The following is a 22,875-nucleotide window of genomic DNA, read 5'->3' on the forward strand; positions in this document are numbered from 1 at the left end:
GAAGATAAGGAAAAAGGAAAGAAGATGATAGGAAAACAAAGAATAAAGCCTAGCCTGCTAAATTCTTCCTGACTCACTGCATGTCACTGGGGAGCAAGGTTTGAAGGCAAAAATGTCAACTCTGGCCTACCCACTTTAGTTTCCAAATAGCCTCTCTTGTCTTAGCTTTTACCATAATTTCAATATTTGGCAAAACTAATACAATATTGTAAAGTTTTAAAAATAAAATAAAATTTAAAAAAATAAAATAAAAATAATAAAAAAGTTAAAATTAAAAAAAAAAAGAACTTTGCATTAACAATAATATGGAAAAATCAGGGTGGGATAGGGTGGGAGGTGGGACGGAGGTTCGAGAAGGATGGGACATATGTATACTTATGGCTGATTCCTGTTGCTATATGACAGAAACCAACACAATATTGTAAAGTGATTACCCTCCCACTAAAAATAAATACGTTAAAAAAATAGTATAGAAAAATTGATTGCTATGCTAAGGATAGTTTAGATTCTGCAGGGGTCTCTAGGATAAGGGATTCTAATAAAATTAGAAAAGGAGATAAACCTGAAAGAAAAGCAGTCGGCATTCTGGATTTCACTGAGTCCTCCAGCATGTATATGATAGCTGAAATGTTATGAGAGAATTGAGGGACAAACAAACCAACAAATTCTCAATCTTTCCACCTGACTTCTCTTCACAATTAAAAAAAAAAAAAAAAAAAGAATAACCAAGGTCCATTTCAGATATATATATTTTTTTACCTCTGAGCATGGGCGTGATGATGGTAGAAAGCAAACTTCCAGCATTAATGGCCAAATAAAAGATGGAAAAAAATCGGTTCCTTTGCTTTTCCTGTAATGGAAATGATAGGGTATGGTGACTTGGCTATATAGCAAAGGGTCAGCTGTAGCTGATGATCGGACTTGACTTTGAACCTGGCTTTGGTCAGTGTCTTACTGTCACATGTACCCGAACCATCTCCAATGGAGAAAACACTTTGTGTCGCTGGGATTTGATTCCTGGGTGTTTATAATCATTGATGTGGTTTCAGTGGAGGCAGGTGCGCTTACCTGGCCCTCTTCAAACTGATCTCCGCCAAATGCAGACACGCAAGGCTTTATCCCTCCAGTACCCAGAGCGATCAGGACCAGGCCAATCATGGAGAGCGCCCTGGGAAAGAGGTGGGGATTCCGAAACGTGAGGTCCTTAGAAGTAGGAGCTTCTCTTTCCCCTAATTTCCCTAAGATGACCAGGCACACAGAAGGGGATTCAACCTGTATGAGAAGATAGTTCACAGGAATGCAGTCTTGACAGTTGAATGAAACTTGAACTCAAGGGCCTTCAAATCCGTACCTTTATCTAATAATTTATCATCTAGAAAATTTAAAGCAATGGTTTGGGTGTAGAACAAAGGTTTATGCATGGAATTCTTTTGTAACCTTATGATTTTTAGCAAAAGAATGTGTAAGTGAAATTTTAAGCATTGTCTCTGATACAGTCATAACAGACTCAAAACAGTCGTTAGAAGACTTTAGAAAACATGATTTAATTGCAAAGCAGAATAGCAGTTTATGTAGTAGGATCTTAACCTGTTTATAAAGTACAGAAGACTGGAAAAAAGTAGAGCAAAAGGTTTATAACTTTTTTATAATAAAGAGATCGTAATAATAAAAGGGGTTAAATATTATCTTTAAATTCTACTTTTGTATTTTTCAAGTTACTTGTGTTTTACCTCCTGAATTGAAGAAAATAACTCATAGGATCTACCAAACCTCATTTTTAGTTTTGTTAGATTTACAATAGGTTGCTACAAATTTTGAGGTTCCCAGGTGGTGCTAGTGGTAAAGAACCCATCTGTCAATGCAGGAGACATAAGAGACATGGGTTTGATCCCTGGGTTGCGAAAATCCCCTGGAGGAGGGAATGTCAACCCACTCCAGTATTTTGCCTAGAGAATCTCAGGGACAGAAGAGCCTGGTGGGTTACAGTCCATGCGGTTGTGAAGAGTCAGACACAACTGAATTGACAGAGCCCGCACTCACTACACATTTCGGATTTTATAAACGCTTATTCCATATTTTCTTGGTTGTTAATGCTAAAAATATTTTATGAAACAGATAAAGTCAAGGACGATACTTCACATAGCAAGAATTTTTTAAAAATTAAAAAAAAAAAATGTCTATCTTCCTGGATTAACATCTCTTTCAGCCTATTTGCCTCTTAAAACAACTTGTCTTTGGTGGTATTACTCTAAGCATTTTAAAGGACAACAAAAACATAGCCAATTGAATATTATATACCCTCCACTCTCAGCAGGGTTTCAGTACTAACCTCACGAAATAAAATAAGTCACTACGTTTTCTTACGTATGTACTGCCTGCCAGGCAGTGTTCCGGGGTCTCCACCTGGATTAATACACAGGCAGGTATCATTACAAATGAGGACTCCTGGGCACAGAGGTGAAAAACTTGCTGAAGATCATACAATAAGCAAGAGGCACAGGAAAACCTTGAACCCATATAGCCTGGCACCAAAGTACGTGTTCTTAATTGATACTGTAGATTAGAAAATTGAGGCGTGGAGGAGGGAGGTTGGCCCAGGTCTTACAGCTCGTCTGTGGGGCACGGACCCTGGGAGTCTGAGCTGTGGGCTGAGTTTATACCTGCTGCCCCCCACCAACACGGTGCCCCGGGGGGACCATGCATGTCACATCCAGGGACTAGTCTGGAGGGCAATCGGATTGACCAACAAACCAGAAACACAAGATACTGCAGATACTAATTTGAATTTCAATGGTATTTTCCTAACCCATTAGATGGTTTACTATGGATCCAGGAACTGAATCGAAAGACCAGGAAGTGAAATAAATCTTTACAACTTGTCTGCTAGGCCAGACTGCTGGGAAGGGAAATTCATCTCACAGGGGAGCTGGTGTCAATAGTACTTTTCATTAAGAAAGCAGAACATCAGACTGGAACAAACTGAATTACTGAAAAATGAGCAGAGATGTGGCACTAGACTGAAAACAGAAGGCACAGAGTCTTGAGGAAACCCGGGGAAACCGAGGACCTGGGTCCATATGGTCCGTGTCCTTCCAGGGAAGATAGAGATGAACACAAACACTGTGTGAGCTGATGGTGACTCACGGGAGGTGCACCCAAGACGCCAAGCCTCCAAGTGAGCAGTGACTCCAGACAACGGTTAGGACAGTTACATCCTGAAGACCCAGCTCTGAGTCAGTCAAACACCTCTCTCTACGCTGATGGGGAAGGAAAGTCTTCCTTCCACTTAGGATGAAGTCTCAAGTATGCTATGTGCCAAGCTCCTTCATTCATCTCTGACTCTTTGCAACCCCATGGACTATAGCCCACCAGGCTCCTCTTTCCATGGGATTCTCCAGGCAAGAATACTGGAGTGGGCTGCCGTGCCCTCCTCTGGGGATCTTCCTGACCCAGGGATCAAACCCACATCTCTAATGTCTCCTGCATTTTCGGGTGGGTTCTTTACCACTAGTGCCAGCTGGGAAGCCCAACGTTTCAAGGAAAATGATTAAAAATTAGAGCAGTAAAGGGAGAAGGGATAAAATAGGAGTTCGGAATTGGCAGATACAAACTACTATATATAAAATAGATAAACAACAAAGTCCTACTATATAGGAACTGTATTTGATATCTTGTAATAAACCATAATGAAAAAATATGAAAAAGAATATGTATGTATAATGGAATCACTTTGGTGCACATCAGAAACTAACGCAACACTGTAAATCAACTACACTTCCATTTAAAAATTAAACAAAAAAAATCAGAGCACCGAACAAGCAGCTAGTGAGGAGGCGGGGGCAGGGCCACAGGTAACATCAACTCACACGTGCACAGAAATACTGTCCGGGGTTCCATCATGGTTGAAGTCCGTGAGGTCATTAATTGAGCTCACTGCAATGACTACCTGCCCAATGGTGTAGACGATGGACAGCGACACGATTGTCCTGTGTTAAAAGAGGTCAAGAGAATCCAAGTCAATTGCACAAGACCGTCCACTTCCGACACCAGCGCAAAAAGGCCTCTGCTTCCAATTTTCAAAAGCCCAGTCACGACTGTCCTTGTTTCTCAAATTGGGACTATAACCGGATACCCCTTTGAAAGGCAGCCTGCTAAAGAATTTGGCCCCCAGCACGTAGGCGTTCAGCAAAGTGGGGCTGGAGGAGCCTGGGGAGAAGGAAGATCTGTTTTCTCTTTGAACTATGTGAAAGACTCAATGCCTAACTATCAAAATGAGGACCTGCATCTTTGAACAGTGAGAGGGCATGATCGTGTATCTGGTAACAACACTTGGGCAGGAGTGGTCCATTGGTTAATTTTGAATGATACTGACTTATTTTGAGATGGTGAATATTTCTGCATCTGCCCACGTCACGCATTTCAGCTGGAAGAGCCTTTACTTCCTTCTGTGTTAAGTCCAAGGAAAATTCCCGAGGACCACCCCCACCCCCCACCACTGAGGCTGCTCTTGGACCTCTCCCTGCAGGACTGGCTGAGCACCCTATGCCCCACCGTCTAGCAGTTTGAGCCTCTCAGCTGCTGGGGTGATTTCAGGGAGCTTCTTTGTTCTCCCAGCCCTTAATTCCTCATGCATCATTAACAGACCATATTCCTGCTACTATTTCAACATGAGACAGGAGGCCAAAAATCCTACCAACGCTACTCACATCCACCCTGCTGAATGCCAGGCCGCTGCTGAACTCTGGCCGTACGAAGATGAGCAGAAATGGGGCCTCTCCTCAGAGTATTTTACGTTCCCTAATTCTTTGTGCCCTGAGCCCACCATGCCAACTCTCAAGGCTTATCTTCATTACTCGTTGGCGTGCTCATTAGTAACAAGAGAGCTGCCACGACTCACTTGAACTTCCCCAGCCAGGAGTCGGCGATGAGAGCTCCGAGGATGGGTGTTAGGTAGCACAGGGCGACGAACGTGTGGTAGATGGCGGTGCCCAGGTTGTCATTCCAGCCCAGGAAGCGTTGGAAGTACAGGATCAGGAGTGCTTTTTGCAGAGGGTAGTGGAGGAGATGGCAAGGAGGTGAGCAGTGGCAGAGGCAACTCGGGCTCCTCACTGACCGGGGGTGGGGGGGCGGGGTCGGGGTGGTGGGAATGGGGGTGAGGGGTGTCGAGAAGAGTTACCTCTCATTCCATAGTAAGAGAATCTTTCGCAGAACTCATTGACCACAATGAAGAAGATGCTCAAGGGGTAACCGAAGCAGCTCTGCCAAAGAGAAAACAGTCTGGGCTGGAAACAAGCCCCTCCCTGGTCCAGCGTCATCAGTGAGGACGAACAGCAGAAAGCAGCTGGTGTGTATTTAGTAACTTACCGCAGACCCTCCAGAGGTGGGATCCAGGATTAAGAATTTTTTATTCCCTAACACTCTACATAGCGACAACAATGAAATGAAGGTTTTTCTTATTTTACAGTTTTATTGTTAGCCTGGAAAGGGCTATTCAGGCAGGCCTCAGAGATACAGTGAGTTTGGTTCCAGACCACTGCAGTAAAACAATAACTGTGATAAAACAAGTCACACAAAGTTTTGGGTCTTACGGTGCACACGAAAGTCATGTCTACACTACGCTGTGGTCTGTTAAGTGTGCAATAGCATTATGTCTAAAAAACAATGTTTAATTTAAAAATGCCTTATTGCTGAAAAGTGTTAACCATCATCTGACAACACAAGGTTGCCACAAACCTTTGGTTTGTACAAAAACAGTCTCTGCGAAGCATGATGACACGAGGGATGCCTGTACACAGGAGTTTCTAAAGAGAAGAAAAGGCCCCACAGGGACTCAGGATGGTTCCCTGTGGATGCCAGATGCACATTAAGTGAATGGTGTGCAGTTGTGGACAACAAGGGGCAAAACAGGTTGTAAAGCTCACAGCTTACATCACGAAGCCACATGGGGAAGGAGGAAGGACACTCACCTTCGGCACGGACATTCCTGAAAGAAAACAAAACGCCACAGTTAGAGGCGAGTATGCCAAGCGCTTTTTGCTGAGTCTGAGCTCAGCCCCTCCGGCCGGCCGGGCCGCTGGGGGTGTTGTCCCCGGCGCTCGGGCCCCATCTGCGGTCCAGGCCTGGGCCTCGGCCTCTTTGCTGAGCGGGGCTGGGCCGGTAGCTGCGTTTTCTTTTCATCAGCTCCTCATCAGGGCAAATGCGTGGTCAGGATGGAGAATCAGAGACTCAGAGGATCTGCCGCAACTGTTTCCTCCTTGAGAGGCTTCAAAGGCTGCCTGGCGCCCGCGGGATAAAACCCCAGCTTTCGGAATGTCCTTCACGGTCTCACGAGGCCAGGGGGTTTGGGTGAGGGTGAGAAAACGGAGATAGAAAACGCAACGCGCATCCGACACGTGGTGACGATCCCATCTCCTCCGGGTTCCCCAGCCGCCTTTCATCTTATAGTAGGCTGTGGTCTGTTAAGTGTGTGTGTGTGTGTGTGTGTGTGAGAAACTTGCTCAGTTGTGTCCGACTCTTTGTGACCCCATGGACTGTCCATGGAATTCTCCAGGCCAGAGTACTGGAGTGGGTAGCCCTTCCCTTCTCCAGGGGATCTTCCCAACCCAGGTCTCCCGCATGGCAGGTGGATTCTTTACCAGCTGAGCCACAAGGGAAGCCCTGTTAAGTGTGCAATTAAACATTGTTTTTTAGACAGAATGGTGTTAAGTGTGCAATAGCATTCTGTCTAAAAAGAAGGTTTAATTTTAAAATGCCTTTCTTCCTGCCCAGTCCCCCAGGCACACAGGCTCCCGGACAGCCAACCTGCCTCTCTGTCTGCACACCCACAGACCTGAACTCGAGACAGCGAAGCCACCTCCAACCTCCCTGCATAACCAGAGGGCAATAACCGACAGTTTCCATCGCCGCCTCCCCGCTGCCAGAAGAATCACGGGGCCTCCAGCCCCTTATCCCCAGCATCTTTTCCAGCACCCAGTGCCCAGCAGGGGCTTAGCATTAGAAGAGGGACTTAGAAGAGCAGGAAGAAAATGGGTAAGGATCCAAGTGAGCTGGCACAAGCGAGGTGCCACTGACGGCCTCCTCCACCTTAGCTGAACCCCTCATCCCCCCTGTCCCTGCCCTACTGCCTCCCGTGAACGGTGACCAGAGCTCACCCGGAGTCTTGCCCAAGTCCTTGTATCTCCTGCCTGGCATGCTGTGGTCCACGGGGTCAGGGTCAGACACGACTGAGCGAGCAAACGGCAGCATCTCCTGCACTGCCCCCTGTCCCCGCACACCTTGGCCCCTATTTATCAGGGGCTGTCCTGTGCTATTTCACATGCCTCTGTCCCTGGGGACCCACCCCCTCTCCACCCCTTCTCCACCCCCTCACCCCAGCCCCACTGACCACAGCTTCGAGTTCCTTATAGTCATGATCTTCAGACTTACGGATCCGTGGCTCCACAGCTGTGTGTGTGTGTGTATGTCTGTGTGTGTCATATCCAACTCTTCACGATCCCATGGACTGTAACCTGCCAGACTCCTCTGTCCGTAGAATTTTCCCAGCAAGAATACTAGAATAGGTTTCCATTTCCTACTCCAGGGGATCTTCCCAGTCAGGGATTGAATCCACATCTCCTATGTCTCCTGCATTGGCAGGCGGATTCTTTACCACGGCACCACCTGGCAAGCCCATGAGCAGAGGTTCTCAAACTGGAGCCTGCCTCAGAACCAACCCTAGGGCTTGAGAGAGCAGTTTCTGGATCCCATGCCCAGAGTTGCTGTCTCTGGAGGCCTGAGGAGTAGGTTGCATTTCTAATAAGGAGGAGTAGGTCCCCCGAGCTTGCATTTCTAACAAAGTCCAAGGGCACATCAGTGAGTGCTGCTGGTCTGGGGATGGTCCCCTGCGAACCACATGCAGACTGTGAGGTCAAGTTGCCTGCCTGATTTAAGTACCTAAATTTTATCCCGGCCCTGGGCACCTCAGGACACTCCTGGGCCCTTGTCTGGGACAGGGGGTGGAGAACTGGTACAGAGGCTGAACTGCTCGCTGGTGTCTCCCCCACGGCCCCACCGCGAGCTCTTACACCTTCCCTGTTCCAGGCCCTGCCTCTCCGACTGGCCGCCTTGTATTTTCATCCTGTGCTCGTCCAGGGCCCCATCCCAGAAGACACAACTGCAACTCTGTCTGAGGAACCCCCTTCTTGGCCTGGACCACGTGGTCTTCCAGGCCACCACCCCCCATCTCGTAAAGAAGGAGCCTTCCTTCCTGAAGCTGGTCCCGCTGGGTAACTATACTTCCCTCGCCTCACATTAGACACCCTCCCACTTAAGAGCCCCTGGTGGCTCAGAGGGTAAAGCATCTGCCTGCAATTCGGGAGACCTGGGTTCAATCCCTGAGTCGGGAAGATCCCCTGGAGAAGGAAAAGGCAACCCACTCCGGTACTCTTGTCTGGAAAATCCCATGGATGGAGAAGCCTGGTGGGCTACAGTCCATGGGGTCGCAAAGAGTCGGAGACGACTGAGCGACTTTACTTTCACTTAAGAGCAGTGATGCTGTCTTAGTCCTTGTTCTCAAGGTGGGAGAGATGAAAATTCTGGAAGGAGATTCTTCACCGCTGATGGACTGGTTTTCTCCCCAGTTAGACTTTCTTATAGGAAGGGGCTGTTCTCCGGGGCAACACATGAGGAGTACCGCATGAGGTCGAATGGGAATGGGATCCTAGTCTTGTTGCTGACCCCATCCCCCTGCACCCCTGGGCAAGCCCACCTCCTCCGCACGCAGCCTGCCTACCAGGTGACGGGAATCCCATCCACCTCCTAGGTTGGCGATGAGAGTCCGCGGGGGAAGCCCCGGCCCTGGGCTCGATGCGTCCTCCAGGGGAAGCTGCTACTATTACAGCATCCTCGGCCCCTCACATGGTGCTTTTCACAGACTGGAAACCAAATGTCTGCTGAGTGAATATGTATCCTGAAGAACCAGCCACTCCGGTCCTCAAGGACTGTGCTCACATCCTGGCTGCTTCACTCCAAAGTTCCATTAGCTCCTCCAGTGAACCTGGTGAACCTGGACTCTGGGAGCCTGTGAGGCTGACCTGGTGGGTTTCATCAGTGCCCCCATGTCTTCCCAATCCCCACACGGTTTGGCCCCAGGGGAGCGGTGGCGGGAGGTCAGAGGGTCAGGGCATTTTCCTCCCTGACCACTTCAGATTCAGCGGCTGAATCCTCCAGGGCCAGCCGCTCCGCCCCCGACATGGGGGAGTCCTCTCTCTCCACGCGACTCTCCTTCGAGGTTTCTGTCCTGGCTCTGTACCACTTCCTACTGGTGGCAATGGTAAGGCCACCACTCTGGGTACCCGCCCGTCACTTAGGGAGCCCTGGCCCCCACCCCCATCTAAATGTCTTTCTGAGTATGCCAACTGTTTCCTGATGGGACCCTGGGGGATAAACAAGCCATGTTTCACACCCAGACTACATGCTTCCGTGTTTCATCACCAGAGTGCGGAGAGGCCCACTCTGCTCTGAAATCAAAGGACCTCCCAGGAAGATGATTTTGCAGAGCTCCACAGGACGAGCCTGTCGGCTGTATTTGAAGCCTGCCCATTTCTTTGTTCTGTCTTCTTGGGGACTTGGTAGGGCCGTACGATGCTCCGCTTACTTAAGACTTCAGATAATGTGGCCTTACCAATGCATCCCAAAGACCAAACAAAGTCACGAGGTTCGTCCACACCAGAGGTCAGGTTGGTTCTTGCGATGGGCCTTCTAGAGAAAAGCTGGAGGGTGTGAACACCTGGATGACAGAGACAGCCTGGAGCTTTGCTCCAATCATGGCGTTCACACATTTCTCATAAATGTTGGTTTGCAGGGAAGACTTTGCCGAGTCAGGGTAGCACCTGTAAACTTTTGGCTGAGCATTATTTAGCACAGGCTTCCCCGGTGGCTCAGCTGGTAAAGAATTCGCCTGCAATGCAGCGCACCTGGGTCAGATCCCTGGGTTTGGAAGAGCCCCTGGAGAAGGGAATGGCTACCCCCTCCAGTATTCTAGCTGAGAAAATTCCATGGACTGCATAGTCCACGGGGTTGCAAAGAGTCGGACACAACTGAGTGACTTAACACTGGCAAAGGTTTTGTTTAGTTCACAAGTGAGTAGGGTCACAGAAAAGAAACGCTGAGCCTTGTTACAGCAACCATCACACCCAAACTACATCATGGAAAACGAAATTCCTACACTCACTCAGGTGAAAAGCTGAGACTGACTACCCAGTCGGCGCTTAGGATACCTTTTATTTTCTGAAAGCTGTGTGTTCCAAGGAACCACTTTTATTGCTGTGGGGTAGAGGTTGCTAAGCTCTTCTTTCATAGAATTCAGATGTAATGGATGGATATACCACTGCAGTTAGCGCTTAATTAATACACCTGTGTCCTCTCAGGGCTGCTGTCTGAGGAAGCTCAAGTGCTCAAGCTCAAATTTGAACTCAAATGTCAACTGTCGGCAGAGTCTGTTTACTTTGGTACGGCTGTGTCTATCATTGATATTCTGACAGTAAATCTCACTGGCGTATTCGAGTGGTCCGATGTTTCTCGAATCACTCATGGGTCATTTGGTTTTAATTACAGATCAGAGTAAAACAGCTTACCCTAGGCACCCAGCAACTGTGGAATCAATGCCGGCCTTGTTGTTATCCTAAGCCTAGCAGTGCTTTTCGCTCTCTGGCTACAGACTTTGGTAAAATAAATGCACATCATAAACTTCTATGATCACTGACTTTTGGGGACAGCAGGAAAAACCAAGAAAGACACATGGTTGCTTTCTCCTCATTAATGGAACCTTGCCATGAAGGTGACTCTACCGAGTACCTAATGAAGCACGTTCCACATTTTGAACCATCTGGGGATGGAAACCCTAAATGAACTGTTTTATTACTTAGAAACTAGTAACTAAGTAACTCCTAGTTACTAGTAACTCTTTGTTAACAGGATGGGTGTAAAGGATGCTTTTCTAGGATGCGGACTTGGGAAAGGAGGGGATGAGGCATCTTTGCGGGATAGAGAACCTTGCTCCTGCAGGCAGAGGAAAGTGTTCCCTCTCATCACTGAGAGGGAAATCAAGGGAAAAATTAAGCACTGCATGATTCATTGAGGATGACATTTCTGAAGTTGCATGGTATGGGAGGCAGAACTTTGGTCCCACAAAGATGTCCACATGCCTGATCCCCAGGGTCATATAGATATGTTTCCTGCCACAGCAAAAGGGACCTGCCAGGAGTGATTCAGCCAAAGACCTTGAGGGCAGGCATTTATCCGGGATCATCTGAGAGCTCCAGTGTAATCAAAAGGGTTTTTAAAGGAGTCAAAGGAGGAGATATGAAGACAGAAGCAGAGGTTGGGATGACAGCCAACTGCTGAAAGGCCACCACAAGCCAAGGAAAGTGGTGACCTCTAGAAGCTGAAAGGACAAGGAGACAGAAGAAGCCTGCCCATACCTTGATTTTACCCCATTTAAGACTTCTGACCTCCCAACTTAGTGGCCTAAAACAACACAAATTTATTGTCTTAGAGCTCTGACCTCCCGAGCTCTAAGACAATAAATTTGTGTTGTTTTAAGCCACTAAGTTTGTGACGATTTGTTATAGCAGCCATAAGAAACTCATACTCATGGGTTTGTCTCAAGCTCTGTAGATGTAGGTCTAATCACTGTTTACATGGGCTTCCCTGGTGGCTCAGATGGTAAAATATCTGCCTGCCTGCAATGCAGGAGACCTGGGTTGGGAAGATCTCCTGGAGAAGGGAATGGCTACCCACTCCAGTCTTCTTGCCTGGAGAATCCCATGGACAGAGGAGCCTGGTGACTTGCAGAGAATCAGACACAACTGAGTGACTAACACTTTCACTCTGGGGGGCTTCCCTGGTGGCTCAGATGGTAAAGAATCTGCCTGCAATGCAGGAGACCCGGCTTTCATCACTATTTACATAGATCTAAAGACTCAAACTTCCTACCAAGTTTTATTTGTTGGCGAAATTTCCTTTTTATCATTTTTTTTTCCCCTTAAGCAACATTTTCTATCTGAGGCTTAGGAGTCTGTACGTGGCACCTGCCTTCTTTTTGGAATTTGGCAGAATCTGTAATTAATTGCTCAGCTAGATTCTGCAGGTTCAATTCAGTTGCTCAGTCATGTCCGACTCTTTGCAATCCCATGGACTGCAGCATGCCAGGCCTCCCTGTCCATCACCAACTCCTGGAGTTTACTCAAACTCATGTCCATTGAGTCAGTGATGCCATCCAACCATCTCATTCTCTGTCATCCCCTTCTCCTGCCTTCAATCTTTCCCAGCATCAAGGTCTTTTCAAATGAGTCAGTTCTTCACATCAGGTGGCCAAAGTATTGGAGTTTCAGCTTTAGCATCAGTCCTTCCAATGAATATTCAGGACTTACTTTCTTTAGGATGGACTGGTTGGATCTCCTTGCTGTCCAAGGGACTCTCAAGAGTCTTCTCCAACATCACAGTTCAAAAGCATCAATTCAAGGTTGTATATTGTCACCCTGCTTCTGCAGGTTACTGACTCTTCATTACCTTTCTCTAAAGTGGGGTTGCTGCCTTATAGGACTGCTGTTAGGAATGAGGGTGTCTGAAATTGGTTCTGTAAACCAAGAGTAAAATGAGTTTCCTTGATGATGGTTCTTGTAGGCTGTGTATGCTGCTGCTGCTGCTAAGTCGCTTCAGTTGTATCCGACTCTGTGGGACCCTATAGACGGCAGCCCACCAGGCTCCCCCGTCCCTGGGATTCTCCAGGCAAGAACACTGGAGTGGGTTGCCATTTCCTTCTCCAATGCATGAAAGTGAAAAGTGAAAGTGAAGTAGCTTAGTCGTGTCCGACTCTTAGCGACCCCATGGATTGCAGCCTACCAGGCTCCTTTGCCCATGGGATTTTCCAGGCAAGAGTACGGGAGTGGGGTGCCATTGCCTTATGCCTCCCCAAATCAGTCACATAAGACCCCAGCAAACACAATGGTCCTGCTAGAGCACACTTAGCCTCACTCCTGGCAGAGGCAGCTTTGGAGCTGAGGTGACAACTCCTCTTACAACGTTGGCTCTGCAGCCAGTTGGTGGAAGGACATGGGGCTTTGAAATCAGCTTGGAGATGTTCCTCCCAGCCATGAGGATCTGGTCAAAGCACTCAACCACTGGATTCTCCATTCCTTCATCTAGAAGTGCTAACACTTTCTTTGCCAGTTGGTTGATAAGATTGAACCTACATTAATGAAGTTTGTTATTAATTGCATCCCAGGAAAACATCTGGGTAGTGTGGGTGGATGTTTGGCATGGACTGACTTGAAAACACGGATAAGAGTTTGCCATGGGAGCCCTGGCAGGGGACAGAGGTGGCCCTTGAAGAAAGAGGCCATCCCCTCCAGGGGTGCTCTCATTGATCAAATCAGAAGGTCCTTATGATGTCACTGGGGGGAATTAGGTCATGGGATAAGGAAGTTGTGGACAGAGGAAAGTCAGACTTCTCAAATATAAGCCACTGGCAAGCATGGACTTTCAATCAAGCTGCTCTCAAACGGGTAGCAGAATAGTACGTGACCACGTGAGTGGCTGCAGGTGTTAAAGGAACATTTAAAAGCTCTCCAGTGCAGCAGTTCTCCAAGGGTGGGCCCTAGACCACCACCACCACCAGCAGCTCCTGGAAATTCAATGGAAATGCAACTTCTTGGGTACATTGCAGACACGTGGAATCAGAAACTCCGAGGGTGGAGCCGGCTGCCTTCACAGTAGCAAGCCCTCTCGGGATACAGTTTGGAGGCCACTCACTCATTGCCCAGCATCGCAGGAGGGGACTGGTGCACCATCAGGCACCAGGCAGCGCTCGCATCCGGGTGATCAGCTCCTATGATGTGAGTCTGGCCTTGGCTCTTCATTCCCTGTTTCTAAGCTTCGTCCTCTATTTACCAGGACAACGGTGCCAAGCAAATGCTTTGCCTTGCCTTCCCCATCTCCTGTCCACCCCACTGACCTGAGTGTCCAGGGTGGAGGCTCTCAGGACGTCCCTCTAACCTCTCAGGCTCTGCCTCCTGCACGGCCCGGCCTCTGCTGGGGACCTGACGTCCATCGCCCTTCACCCCAGCGGTAGAGCCAGGCCTCCTACCTCTCCCCTCTCCTGGCTCCTGCATGGCTCCCCGCAGCATTAGGGCAGTGAGCGCCTCCCCTTCCCACCCTTCTCTCCTCCCTTAGATCCTTTTAGTCTTCTTTACAACCACCCCGGACACAGCGAGCTGTTCCGACTTCTGAAAAGAGTTTCAGAGCCTCACGTATCATGTGATTGCCCCCTCCTTTTTTTTTTTTTTTTGAGAAAATACAGCATCGGTAACTTAAAAAAGAGCCTGGCAAGAGATACATCAGGTGTAATTGCAGCTGGCGACGACAGAGGATGAGATGGTTGGATGGCATCACTAACTCGATGGACATGAGTTTGAGTAGACTCCGGGGGTTGGTGATGGACAGGGAGACCTGGTGTGCTGCAGCCCATGGGGTCGCTAAGAGTTGGACACGATTGAGAGACTGAACTGAACTGAGGCTTGGTGGCGGAAGCACAGGGGAAGAGGCAGGCTGGCTTTAATTTTTTTCCCCCCAAATCTATCAACTTTGATCAAGAAGCCAAAGGGCTTTTCCCTTCCTTCAGTGGGCTTCTGCCCCCAGAGTCAGGCTCGTTTCAGAGCAGACAGCCTGCGTCTATCACCGGAGGCCCTTGTTTTCCGGAGGAGCTCTTCCTGACCTGATTAGTTTTTTTTTCCTTCCTGGAATGTCTTGCCACATTCCCCCACCTCAGGGTCCCTGCTTGTTCACACGGCAATTTTGTACACTTTGGAAAATTGTGATCTTTCTGGCCGGATCTCGCCCAGGGGCACAGCTCAAGAGTGGAGATGGCTCAGTGGCCCCAGGCGCTGCCTTCCAGCCTGGGCCTGCTCTGGGGCCTCTGGGCAGGGCACAGCCTGTACCCCTGGGGGCACTGGCCCTGCCCGTCTGGACTTGTTTTTACAGAAATAGCTTCTTTTCCACAACTCCCTTCATCCCCACTGAGAGAACCTTCTTCCCCTGCTACATTGACAAACAGCCATATAAACCACCTGCAGTTCAGGAGACCCAGGTTTGACCCCTGGGTCGGGAAGATCCCCTGGAGAAGGGAATGGCAACCCACTCCTGTATTCTTGCCTGGAGAATCCCCATGGACAGAGGAGCCTGGGGGGGCTGCAAAGAGTCAAACATGACTGAGAGACTAAACCACCACCACCAGACATCCAACACGCTGATGTGTGGCTTCCTGAAAGCCATTTAATCAAATTCCTGGCTGTCCTGCCAGCACCGCTGAGAAAAGCAAAAGCGTTATCAGGCCTTTGAGAATCGGGAATGTCCACTAAACTCTAACAACCTGGAGCTGCTTGAGGAATTCGGGGAAACCAGCGCCAATGGGACGGTGGAGGTTTTATGAAGCGACTCTGGCCACGATCCCAGGGCAGGGACCAGACATCTTGGGTGCTGGTGACCTTGTCACCCGACTGGAAAGGCATGAGGCTCTCTGTCCAGTGGCCCTTCTCCACCCCCAAGCAGACTGACATGGCATACGAAGCCATACGAAGCCATCTGGCTGCAGCCAGGCACTGGCTCCTCGGCCACAGGGCCCCTCACGACCACGCTGCTGTCATCAGTCTGCTACTTCAGCGTCACCCTTTTGCTGGGTACCGGGAGGCAGGGGGCCCGTCTTCCTTCCTGTGTGTGGATGCAGTGAGCTACCTCGGGGCAGCTTTTGCCAACCAGCAGCTGGGCCTGTTCCTACATGAATCTTGAAGCTGCCTCGGCCTTCCCTGAACTGGGGGGGTCCCCTGGTCAGGGCTGAGGCTGGCAGTCCTTAATTAATGTCCCTAGGGGGCACTTCTGTTCATTTCGCGAACAGAGCAGCTTAGAGCAACGGAAATGTTATCATCTCGCAGTTCTGGCTGCAAGGTGGAGCTGGTTCCTGCCAAGGCTGTGAAGGGCGAGTCTGTGAGGGACCTGTGCCCCAGCTTCTGGTGGGTTGCTGGCCAGCCCTGATGGTTTCTGGCTTGTTTTAGCATCACTAGATCGCTGCCTTCATCTTCACCTGGTCCTCTCCCTGCTGCTGTGTCTGGGTCCCCCTCTTTCTAAGCACACCAGTCACAGTGGACTGGGGCTACCTCCTACAGGGTGACCTCACCTGGACTGACTCCATCTGCAATGACTGTTTCTATGTAAGGTCACATTCTGAGGTACTGGGAGTTAGGACCTCAGTATATGGACCACGGGGAGGCAGGGGGTGGGGTGGGGACACAAACCCCAAACAGCATTTGTAGGCCCACTCCTGGGCTTGGTCCCTCAGTTGTGTCTGACTCTGTGACCCCATGAACTGTAGCCCACCAGACTCCTCTGTCCATGGGATTCTCCAGGCAAGAATATTGGAGTGGGTTGCCATGCCCTCTTCCAGGGGATCTTCCCAACCGAGGATCGAACCCAGGTCTCCTGCATTGCAAGTGGATTCTTTACCATCTGAGCCACTGGGGAAGCCCAACCTCCTAGTAATACTTTTTTAAAAAAAGATTTCTATAAAGAACTGTCTAAAATCACAGGCATAAGAGGCCCATAACGGCTGCCTCTGATGGTTTTATAAATCACCTGCAGCTTTCAGCATCTTGTTTCCATAACCACAGGTCTGTATTACTGACGGCCATTCCCATTCTCCCTCAGAAATAAATCAGCTCTGGGCGCCCCAGATCTAAGCCCCCGGGACGTGCTCAGAGACAGTGTATTCTTCTACTGCAGGGAGAGGGCAGCCAGAGTTAGTACCTAGTAAGCTCTTACGCAAAACAGAAAGTTCCAGGGACGGGCCTAAGTTCTGCCTCAGGCGGAGGCTGATCAGTGACTCAGGGGACGAGTTTACTGGGGGTTACGAAAACCATCCTTGCTCTCCAGGGATTTCCTGTACCTGTACCTGGACATTCTTTTTTTTTTTTTTTAATTAATTTTTTATTGAAGGATAATTGCTTTACAGAATTTTGCTGTTTTCTGTCAAACCTCAACATGAATCAGCCACAGGTTTACATATGGCCCCTCCCTCTTGAACCTCCCTCCCATCTCCCTCTCCATCACAGTCCTCTAGGTTGATACAGAGCCCCTGTTTGAGTTCCCTGAGACATAATGCAAATTCCCATTGGCTATTTTACGTATGGCAACGTAAGTTTCCATGTTACTCTCTCCATACATCTCACCCTCTCCTCCCCTCTCCCCGTGTCCATAAGTCTGTTCTCTATGTCTGTTTCTCCACTGTTGCCCTGTAAATAAGTTCTTCAGCACCATTTTTCTAGATTCCGTATATATGAGTTAGAATATGATATTTATCTTTCTCTTTCTGACTCACTTCACTCTGTATAATAGGTTCTAGGTCCATCCACCTCATTAGAACTGACTCAAATGAGTTCCTTTTTATGGCTGAGTAATATTCCATTGTGTATATGCACCACAACTTCCTTATCCATTCATCTGTCCATGGACATCTAGGTTGCTTCCATGGTCTAGCTATTGTAAATAGTTCTGCAATGAACAATGGGATAATGTGTCTCTTTCAATTTTGGTTTCCTCAGGGTATGTGCCTAGGAGTGGGATTGCTGGGTCATATGGTGGTTTTATTCCTAGTTTTGTAAGGAATCTCCATACCGTCTTCCATAGTGGCTGTATCAATTTACATTCCCACCAACAATGCAGGAGGGTTCCCTTTTCTTCCCACCCTCTCCAGCATTTATTGTTTGTAGACTTTTTGATGATGGCCATTCTGACTGGTATGCAGTGATAGCTCATTGTTGTTTTGATGTGCATTTCTCTAATAATGAGTGATGTTGAGCATCTTTTCATGTGTTTGTTAGCCATCTGTATGTCTTCTTTGGAGAAATGTCTGTTTAGGTCTTTTCCCCACTTTTTGATTGTGTTGTTTGTTTTTCTGGTATTAAGTTGTATGAGCTGCTTGTATATTTTGGAAATTAATCCTTTGTCAGTTGTTTCATTTGCTATTATTTTCTCCCATTCTGAGGGTTGTCTTTTCACCTTGCTTACAGTTTCCTTGGCTGTGCAAAAGCTTTTTACACCTGGACATTCTTATATTCTACACGGAAAGCCGGTGGGGATTTCCCTGGTGTTTCAGTTGTTAAGATGCTGCCTTTTCAACACAGGAGGTGCGGGCTCAATCCCTGGTTGGGGCACTAACATCCCACATGCCAAGTGGCCAAAAAAAAAAAAATAATAAAATGGAGGCTGGCAAATTTTAAAGGAAAAAAAAAAAGGAACACTCTGTATTCTGAACTTAAGAGTGAAGCTGACTCTAAATGCCATGACAGCTGACAGTGAATAAACAAATATATTCTCAGGGTAAAGACAGACCATGCCTCAGAGCTGCTGTAAAAGGAAACAGGAGAGAATGGGAGAGGAGGGGCTCCCGGCCTCTGGACGCCACCACCATGGCGAGTCACGCGCACCCAACAGGCAAGAGAAACAAGCGCGTTACCGTTGGCCCTGACCCGGTGAATATCCTCACAGGAGAAAACAATGCCTGATGCATGCAAGTGTCACTAAACTAAAACAAAACAAAACGCTAAAACCTGTCCTCTGGTCTTTGGGGGAGTTTCTTTGGAAGCGATTAAAAATAAGTTAAAGACCTGCAATTTTAGACATAAAGGCTTTTTGCTCTAAGATGTTAAGTCATGACTAGAAAAACTGCTTCCTGATCATGGTAAGTGTGAAGTTAGGCTGCAAAACTAGGTACAGAATGCAAATGCTTTCCTTCTGTTGATATTTAGGTTGAACATGGCTCCATCCTGTCATGAGAATACATGAGAATATCCGTAAGAAATTTCTAGAAGTAGAATGCTGATAAAACATTGTGTGTATTTTAAATTTTATCAGATATTACCTAACAGCTCTCCACAGAAGTGTTAGGTGACTTACTTTTTTCCGTCTTATGATTTTAGAATGAACACGCACAGAAGAGAGAAAAAGCTAAACACTAAACACTATTCATAGTTAAAGATTGCCTGGAAACTTTATCCACTTATCCAGAACACAGCATCAACAGAGTCTGGACATTACTTTTAGAATTAACGAGGTAAATCACCCATGTCTATGACATCACTGTGAACATTTCTGATTCACCTACTATTATGTACTCGGGGGTGTGTTTACAGACCAGTTCTGTTATTAACTAGACTGTAGTTTGGGAGGGATTAGAGCTATGACTGGAAAAACCCATCTGTCTTGCTGGGGGAAGACACTAGTTACTAAATGCAGCACCTAAACTGAGGATGCCGGCCACAATGGAGCGATCTATGCACACTATGAATATTTCCTAACTAAAGTTATTGATAAATAATACACTTATTTCAGAGAGAATGTTTTCTAGTACCATTTACGTTTTTAAGTAAGTGTTAGTCACTCAGTCATGTCCGACTCTGCGATCCTATGGACTGTAGCCCACCAGGCTCCTCTGTCCATGGGACTTCCCAGGCAAGAATACTAGAGTGGGTTGCCATTTCCTTTTCCAGGGGATCTTAACAACCCAGGGATCGTCCCCCTCATTGCAGGCAGATTCTTTACTGTCTGAGCCACCAGGGAAGTTTGCTTCTAGTACCACATATAGGGTTAAACAGTGTTCTCCCAAAACTACAGTCCTTTCCATAATCTTAGAAGGTGATCTTATTTGGAAATGGGGTTGTTGCTGACGTGAAGACTTGAGACAAGGTCATCCTGGAGTAGGATGGGTTCCGATCCCATACGACCCGTGTCCTGATAAGAAGACAGCCGCGTGCACACAGAGGGAAGACAATGGCCATGTGATGATGGAAGCAGAGACGGGAGAGCAGTATCCACCAGCCAAGGCATGCCAGGCTGGCTGAGAACACCAGAAGCCAAGAGGAAAGGCAGAGAATAGATCCTCCCCTATGGCCTTCAGAGAGCGTGCCCTGCTGATACCTGGGTTTCTTCTAGCCTCCAGAAATGCGAGACAATAAATTTCTGCCATTTTAAACAACCTGGTTTGTGATACTTTTGTTACAGCAGCCTAAGGGAATGAATATATCATGGAACTTACGTGTTTGGACTAAATGAGGAAAACGTTTGTTCCTCTAAGAACATCTCAGTCGTCCCTCCCGACATGTCCTAATACAGCTTACACGAAAACCCTGCAGAGAGTTTGAAATGCTGAGTCCAAGCACTTTTAATGGGTCTTCTTATGGTTTGGGAATTTTCTGGTCTTACGTCTGGTCCTTGAACCAAACCTTCCTGATGGGCACAGCTTCAGGGTCACACATCTCCATGAAATGCAGGCGACTTGGAAATGCAGACTGACAGCAGTCCAGGGGGAGGTGCTGGCTGGTCTCCAATCTCGGAAGGACTAGAACTTCCTCCTTCCTCAGGAGAGTCTGTGGACAGTTGCATCCCTTGTCTTGGCTGTAGCACCTTCCACCTGCTGAGACGGTCCTGCATCCCCATCCTGCATGCTGACAGGAGCTGCACCTGGACCAGGTCTGGGCTGCCAGCCCTGTTTACATCGACCCCACGGGGTGACCCCACTGTGCTGTTTCCTCAGGGATACATTTCTGGCCTCTGAAACCAGGGGACAAAGTTCCAAAACCAGCAATTCCCTGCTTCTTGATGTTGCAATCCCAGGGCTATGAGCCAATGGTTCGCATTCATCTTCTGATAATACTGCCTCCTTCTTTCACCACCATCATGGAGGAAGGAGGAATGTGCCGAGTCCACCCTTGTTTTTGTTTCCCTCTCGGCTCACCTGGGACGCCCGCCTACTTTCTCTCCTGCCAGGGATGGAGCCGAGATGTGTGGAGAGTTGTGCCCAAAAGCAGCCATGGCCCAGAGAAGTGGGAACAGAGCTGGCTGGCAGTCCCTGCACTGTGGTTCCATTCATCGGAACAGACGGCTCCCTGGAAACAAGCCTGGTGGTTCAACCAGCCCCTGGAACAATCCTCCAAGGTGTCTCTGTCCTTCAGTAACTCAAAGGGCAGTGGGAACATTATTGATCAGAAATCTGAGTAAACCAAAACTGGAATAATTCCACTCAGGACATTTTGTGGGGATGTGAAGGGCTATGCAAAAATTTATCATGAAGATGGCAAATTCTCCAACCTTAACAAGACACCGTATGTGACTGCTTTCACTGGTCTCATAATAATTTATTCCCCTCAGCTGTAAATCGGTGTGGGAAAATGTTGTTCATGGGCTTGTGCTTCTGCCCCCGAGGATATGAGTTTCTTCAGGGCTGGACAGTTTTGTACCCTTATGTGCTAAAAGTACAAAACCAAAACACCTGCATAAACAGGTGATTCAGGTCAACCCGTGCCAGCCTTAGCTGGCTCCCTTCGCGAGCTCAGTTTCTGATTCTAGCTACTAACGTGTCCCAAGTTTGGTCATCAAGGACAGCCCAGGGCCCAGGCTGCACTCGATCTTGCCACAGTCTCGTTCTGGGGGCATAGTAGTAACGTGGGGACGTGGGCGAGGGTCAAGGAAAGAAAGCTGTCATTTAGTCACTTAGGGTGGTGATTCTCAAAGTGTGGTCCTGGGCACTGGCAGGAGCAGCAGCATCTGGGAACCTGTAAATCCTTGAATCCTGCCCCGACCCACTGATATAGACATGTTAGAGCTGGGGCCGGCCACCTGTTAGGATAAGCTCTAGCTCAAGTGATCCTGATGCAGGCTGAAGTCTAAAAACCACTGCCTTAGAGCATGTGTGCTCAGTCACTTCAGTCGTGACCATCTCTTTGCAACCCAGTGGACTGTAGCCCGCCGGGCTCCTCTGTCCATGGGATTCTCCAGGCAAGAAGGCTGGAGTGTGCTGCTGTTATGTCAGCCTAAAAGGGCCCAACGTCAGAAGTTTTCTTACTCCGGGGAAGAAGAGGTTCTCCTGAGGTTCAGATGCTCTCAGCCCCCTCTGGTGTGGGATCCCCCCACCCCCCTGCCCCGGCTTCCAACCGACAGCAGCAATGCCAGCCTCCCTGGCCCTTTGGCTCTGTTCACAGGTCTACCCGAGAGCTTCTAGAAAGAGGAGAGAATGTGGAAGGACTTGTAAATGCCCAGGGTTGAGGGACCTTCCAGGCTGTCCCACCTCGTATACTCAGGCAGGAAACTGGCATGAAAAACTCTTCCGAAGGACGCACGAGGCCAGCAGGAAGCCAAGGGCTGGGGCAGGGTGTGATAACAAAGTGAATGAACTGCTCAAGTTGGCCCGGAGGCCCTGGCCTGGGTGTCAGGGGAACTTGCCTCCTAGAACCCGAAGCCCCTCAACTTCCATTTCCAGAGTCCCATGTGGGGCACATGACAGAAGCAGGATCTACGGTTTTCTAGAACCAGAGCGAGGGAAGGAATTCGTGAGAACAACTTCAGCATAAATCTTTGCTAAGCTCTTGGCCAGGGGCTGGGGTGGGGTTACGAGGAGAAACACTGAATATTTGAGATTTTCAGCAAAGGCATCCCAAGCCCTCCAAAGCCCTCAGAGGGGGCTCCCCAGTCAAGGAAGGTCGGCCCTGGCCTCCTCTGCACCTCGACTCAAAATCTCACACATTCCCTGAAGCAAAGGTCAGCAAGCAGCTATGGCCTGGTGCCAAATCCAGCCCTCTGCCCTTTTCTGTAAGGCTTGCAAGCTAAGAATGATGTCTATATTTTAAAAGGATTGAAGAACACACTTAAAGACTATTTCGTGACACCTGCAAGCTATATAAAATGTACATTTCCATGCCCATCAATAACATTTTACTGGAACACAGATTTGCCCATTTGTTTCATATTTCAAATTCCAAGGGTGGAGTTGAATAGTTGCCACAGCCACTGTGTGGC

The 22,875-nt window shown here is 48.3% G+C and overlaps 1 protein-coding gene across 4 annotated transcripts in view; it reads right to left on the minus strand.

The window, feature by feature from the left end:
* Positions 1 to 22,875, minus strand: part of SLC15A1 (solute carrier family 15 member 1) — a 47,730-nt gene that overhangs the window by 23,214 nt on the left and 1,641 nt on the right. The window contains exons 1-7 of one of the 4 annotated variants that reach the window (XM_086330410.1): positions 9,662 to 9,847; positions 5,967 to 5,983; positions 5,177 to 5,258; positions 4,898 to 5,039; positions 3,867 to 3,986; positions 1,069 to 1,168; positions 760 to 850 (exon numbers count right to left, since the gene is read on the minus strand). In XM_086330410.1, coding sequence (XP_086186536.1) covers positions 760 to 850; positions 1,069 to 1,168; positions 3,867 to 3,986; positions 4,898 to 5,039; positions 5,177 to 5,258; positions 5,967 to 5,983; positions 9,662 to 9,818 — 709 coding nt within the window. In that variant the 5' untranslated portion in view covers positions 9,819 to 9,847. Of the gene's footprint in view, positions 1 to 759; positions 851 to 1,068; positions 1,169 to 3,866; positions 3,987 to 4,897; positions 5,040 to 5,176; positions 5,259 to 5,966; positions 5,984 to 8,770; positions 8,909 to 9,661; positions 9,860 to 22,875 lie in introns of those variants that run through there. The other 3 variants (XM_086330411.1, XM_086330413.1, XM_086330412.1) reach the window with 3 other exon arrangements.

The sequence above is a fragment of the Bos grunniens genome, chromosome 12 (assembly GCF_055505025.1).
Source record: "Bos grunniens cultivar Pamir isolate PY7600 chromosome 12, Bosgru_T2T1.0, whole genome shotgun sequence".
NCBI classification, from domain to species: Eukaryota; Metazoa; Chordata; class Mammalia; order Artiodactyla; family Bovidae; genus Bos; species Bos grunniens.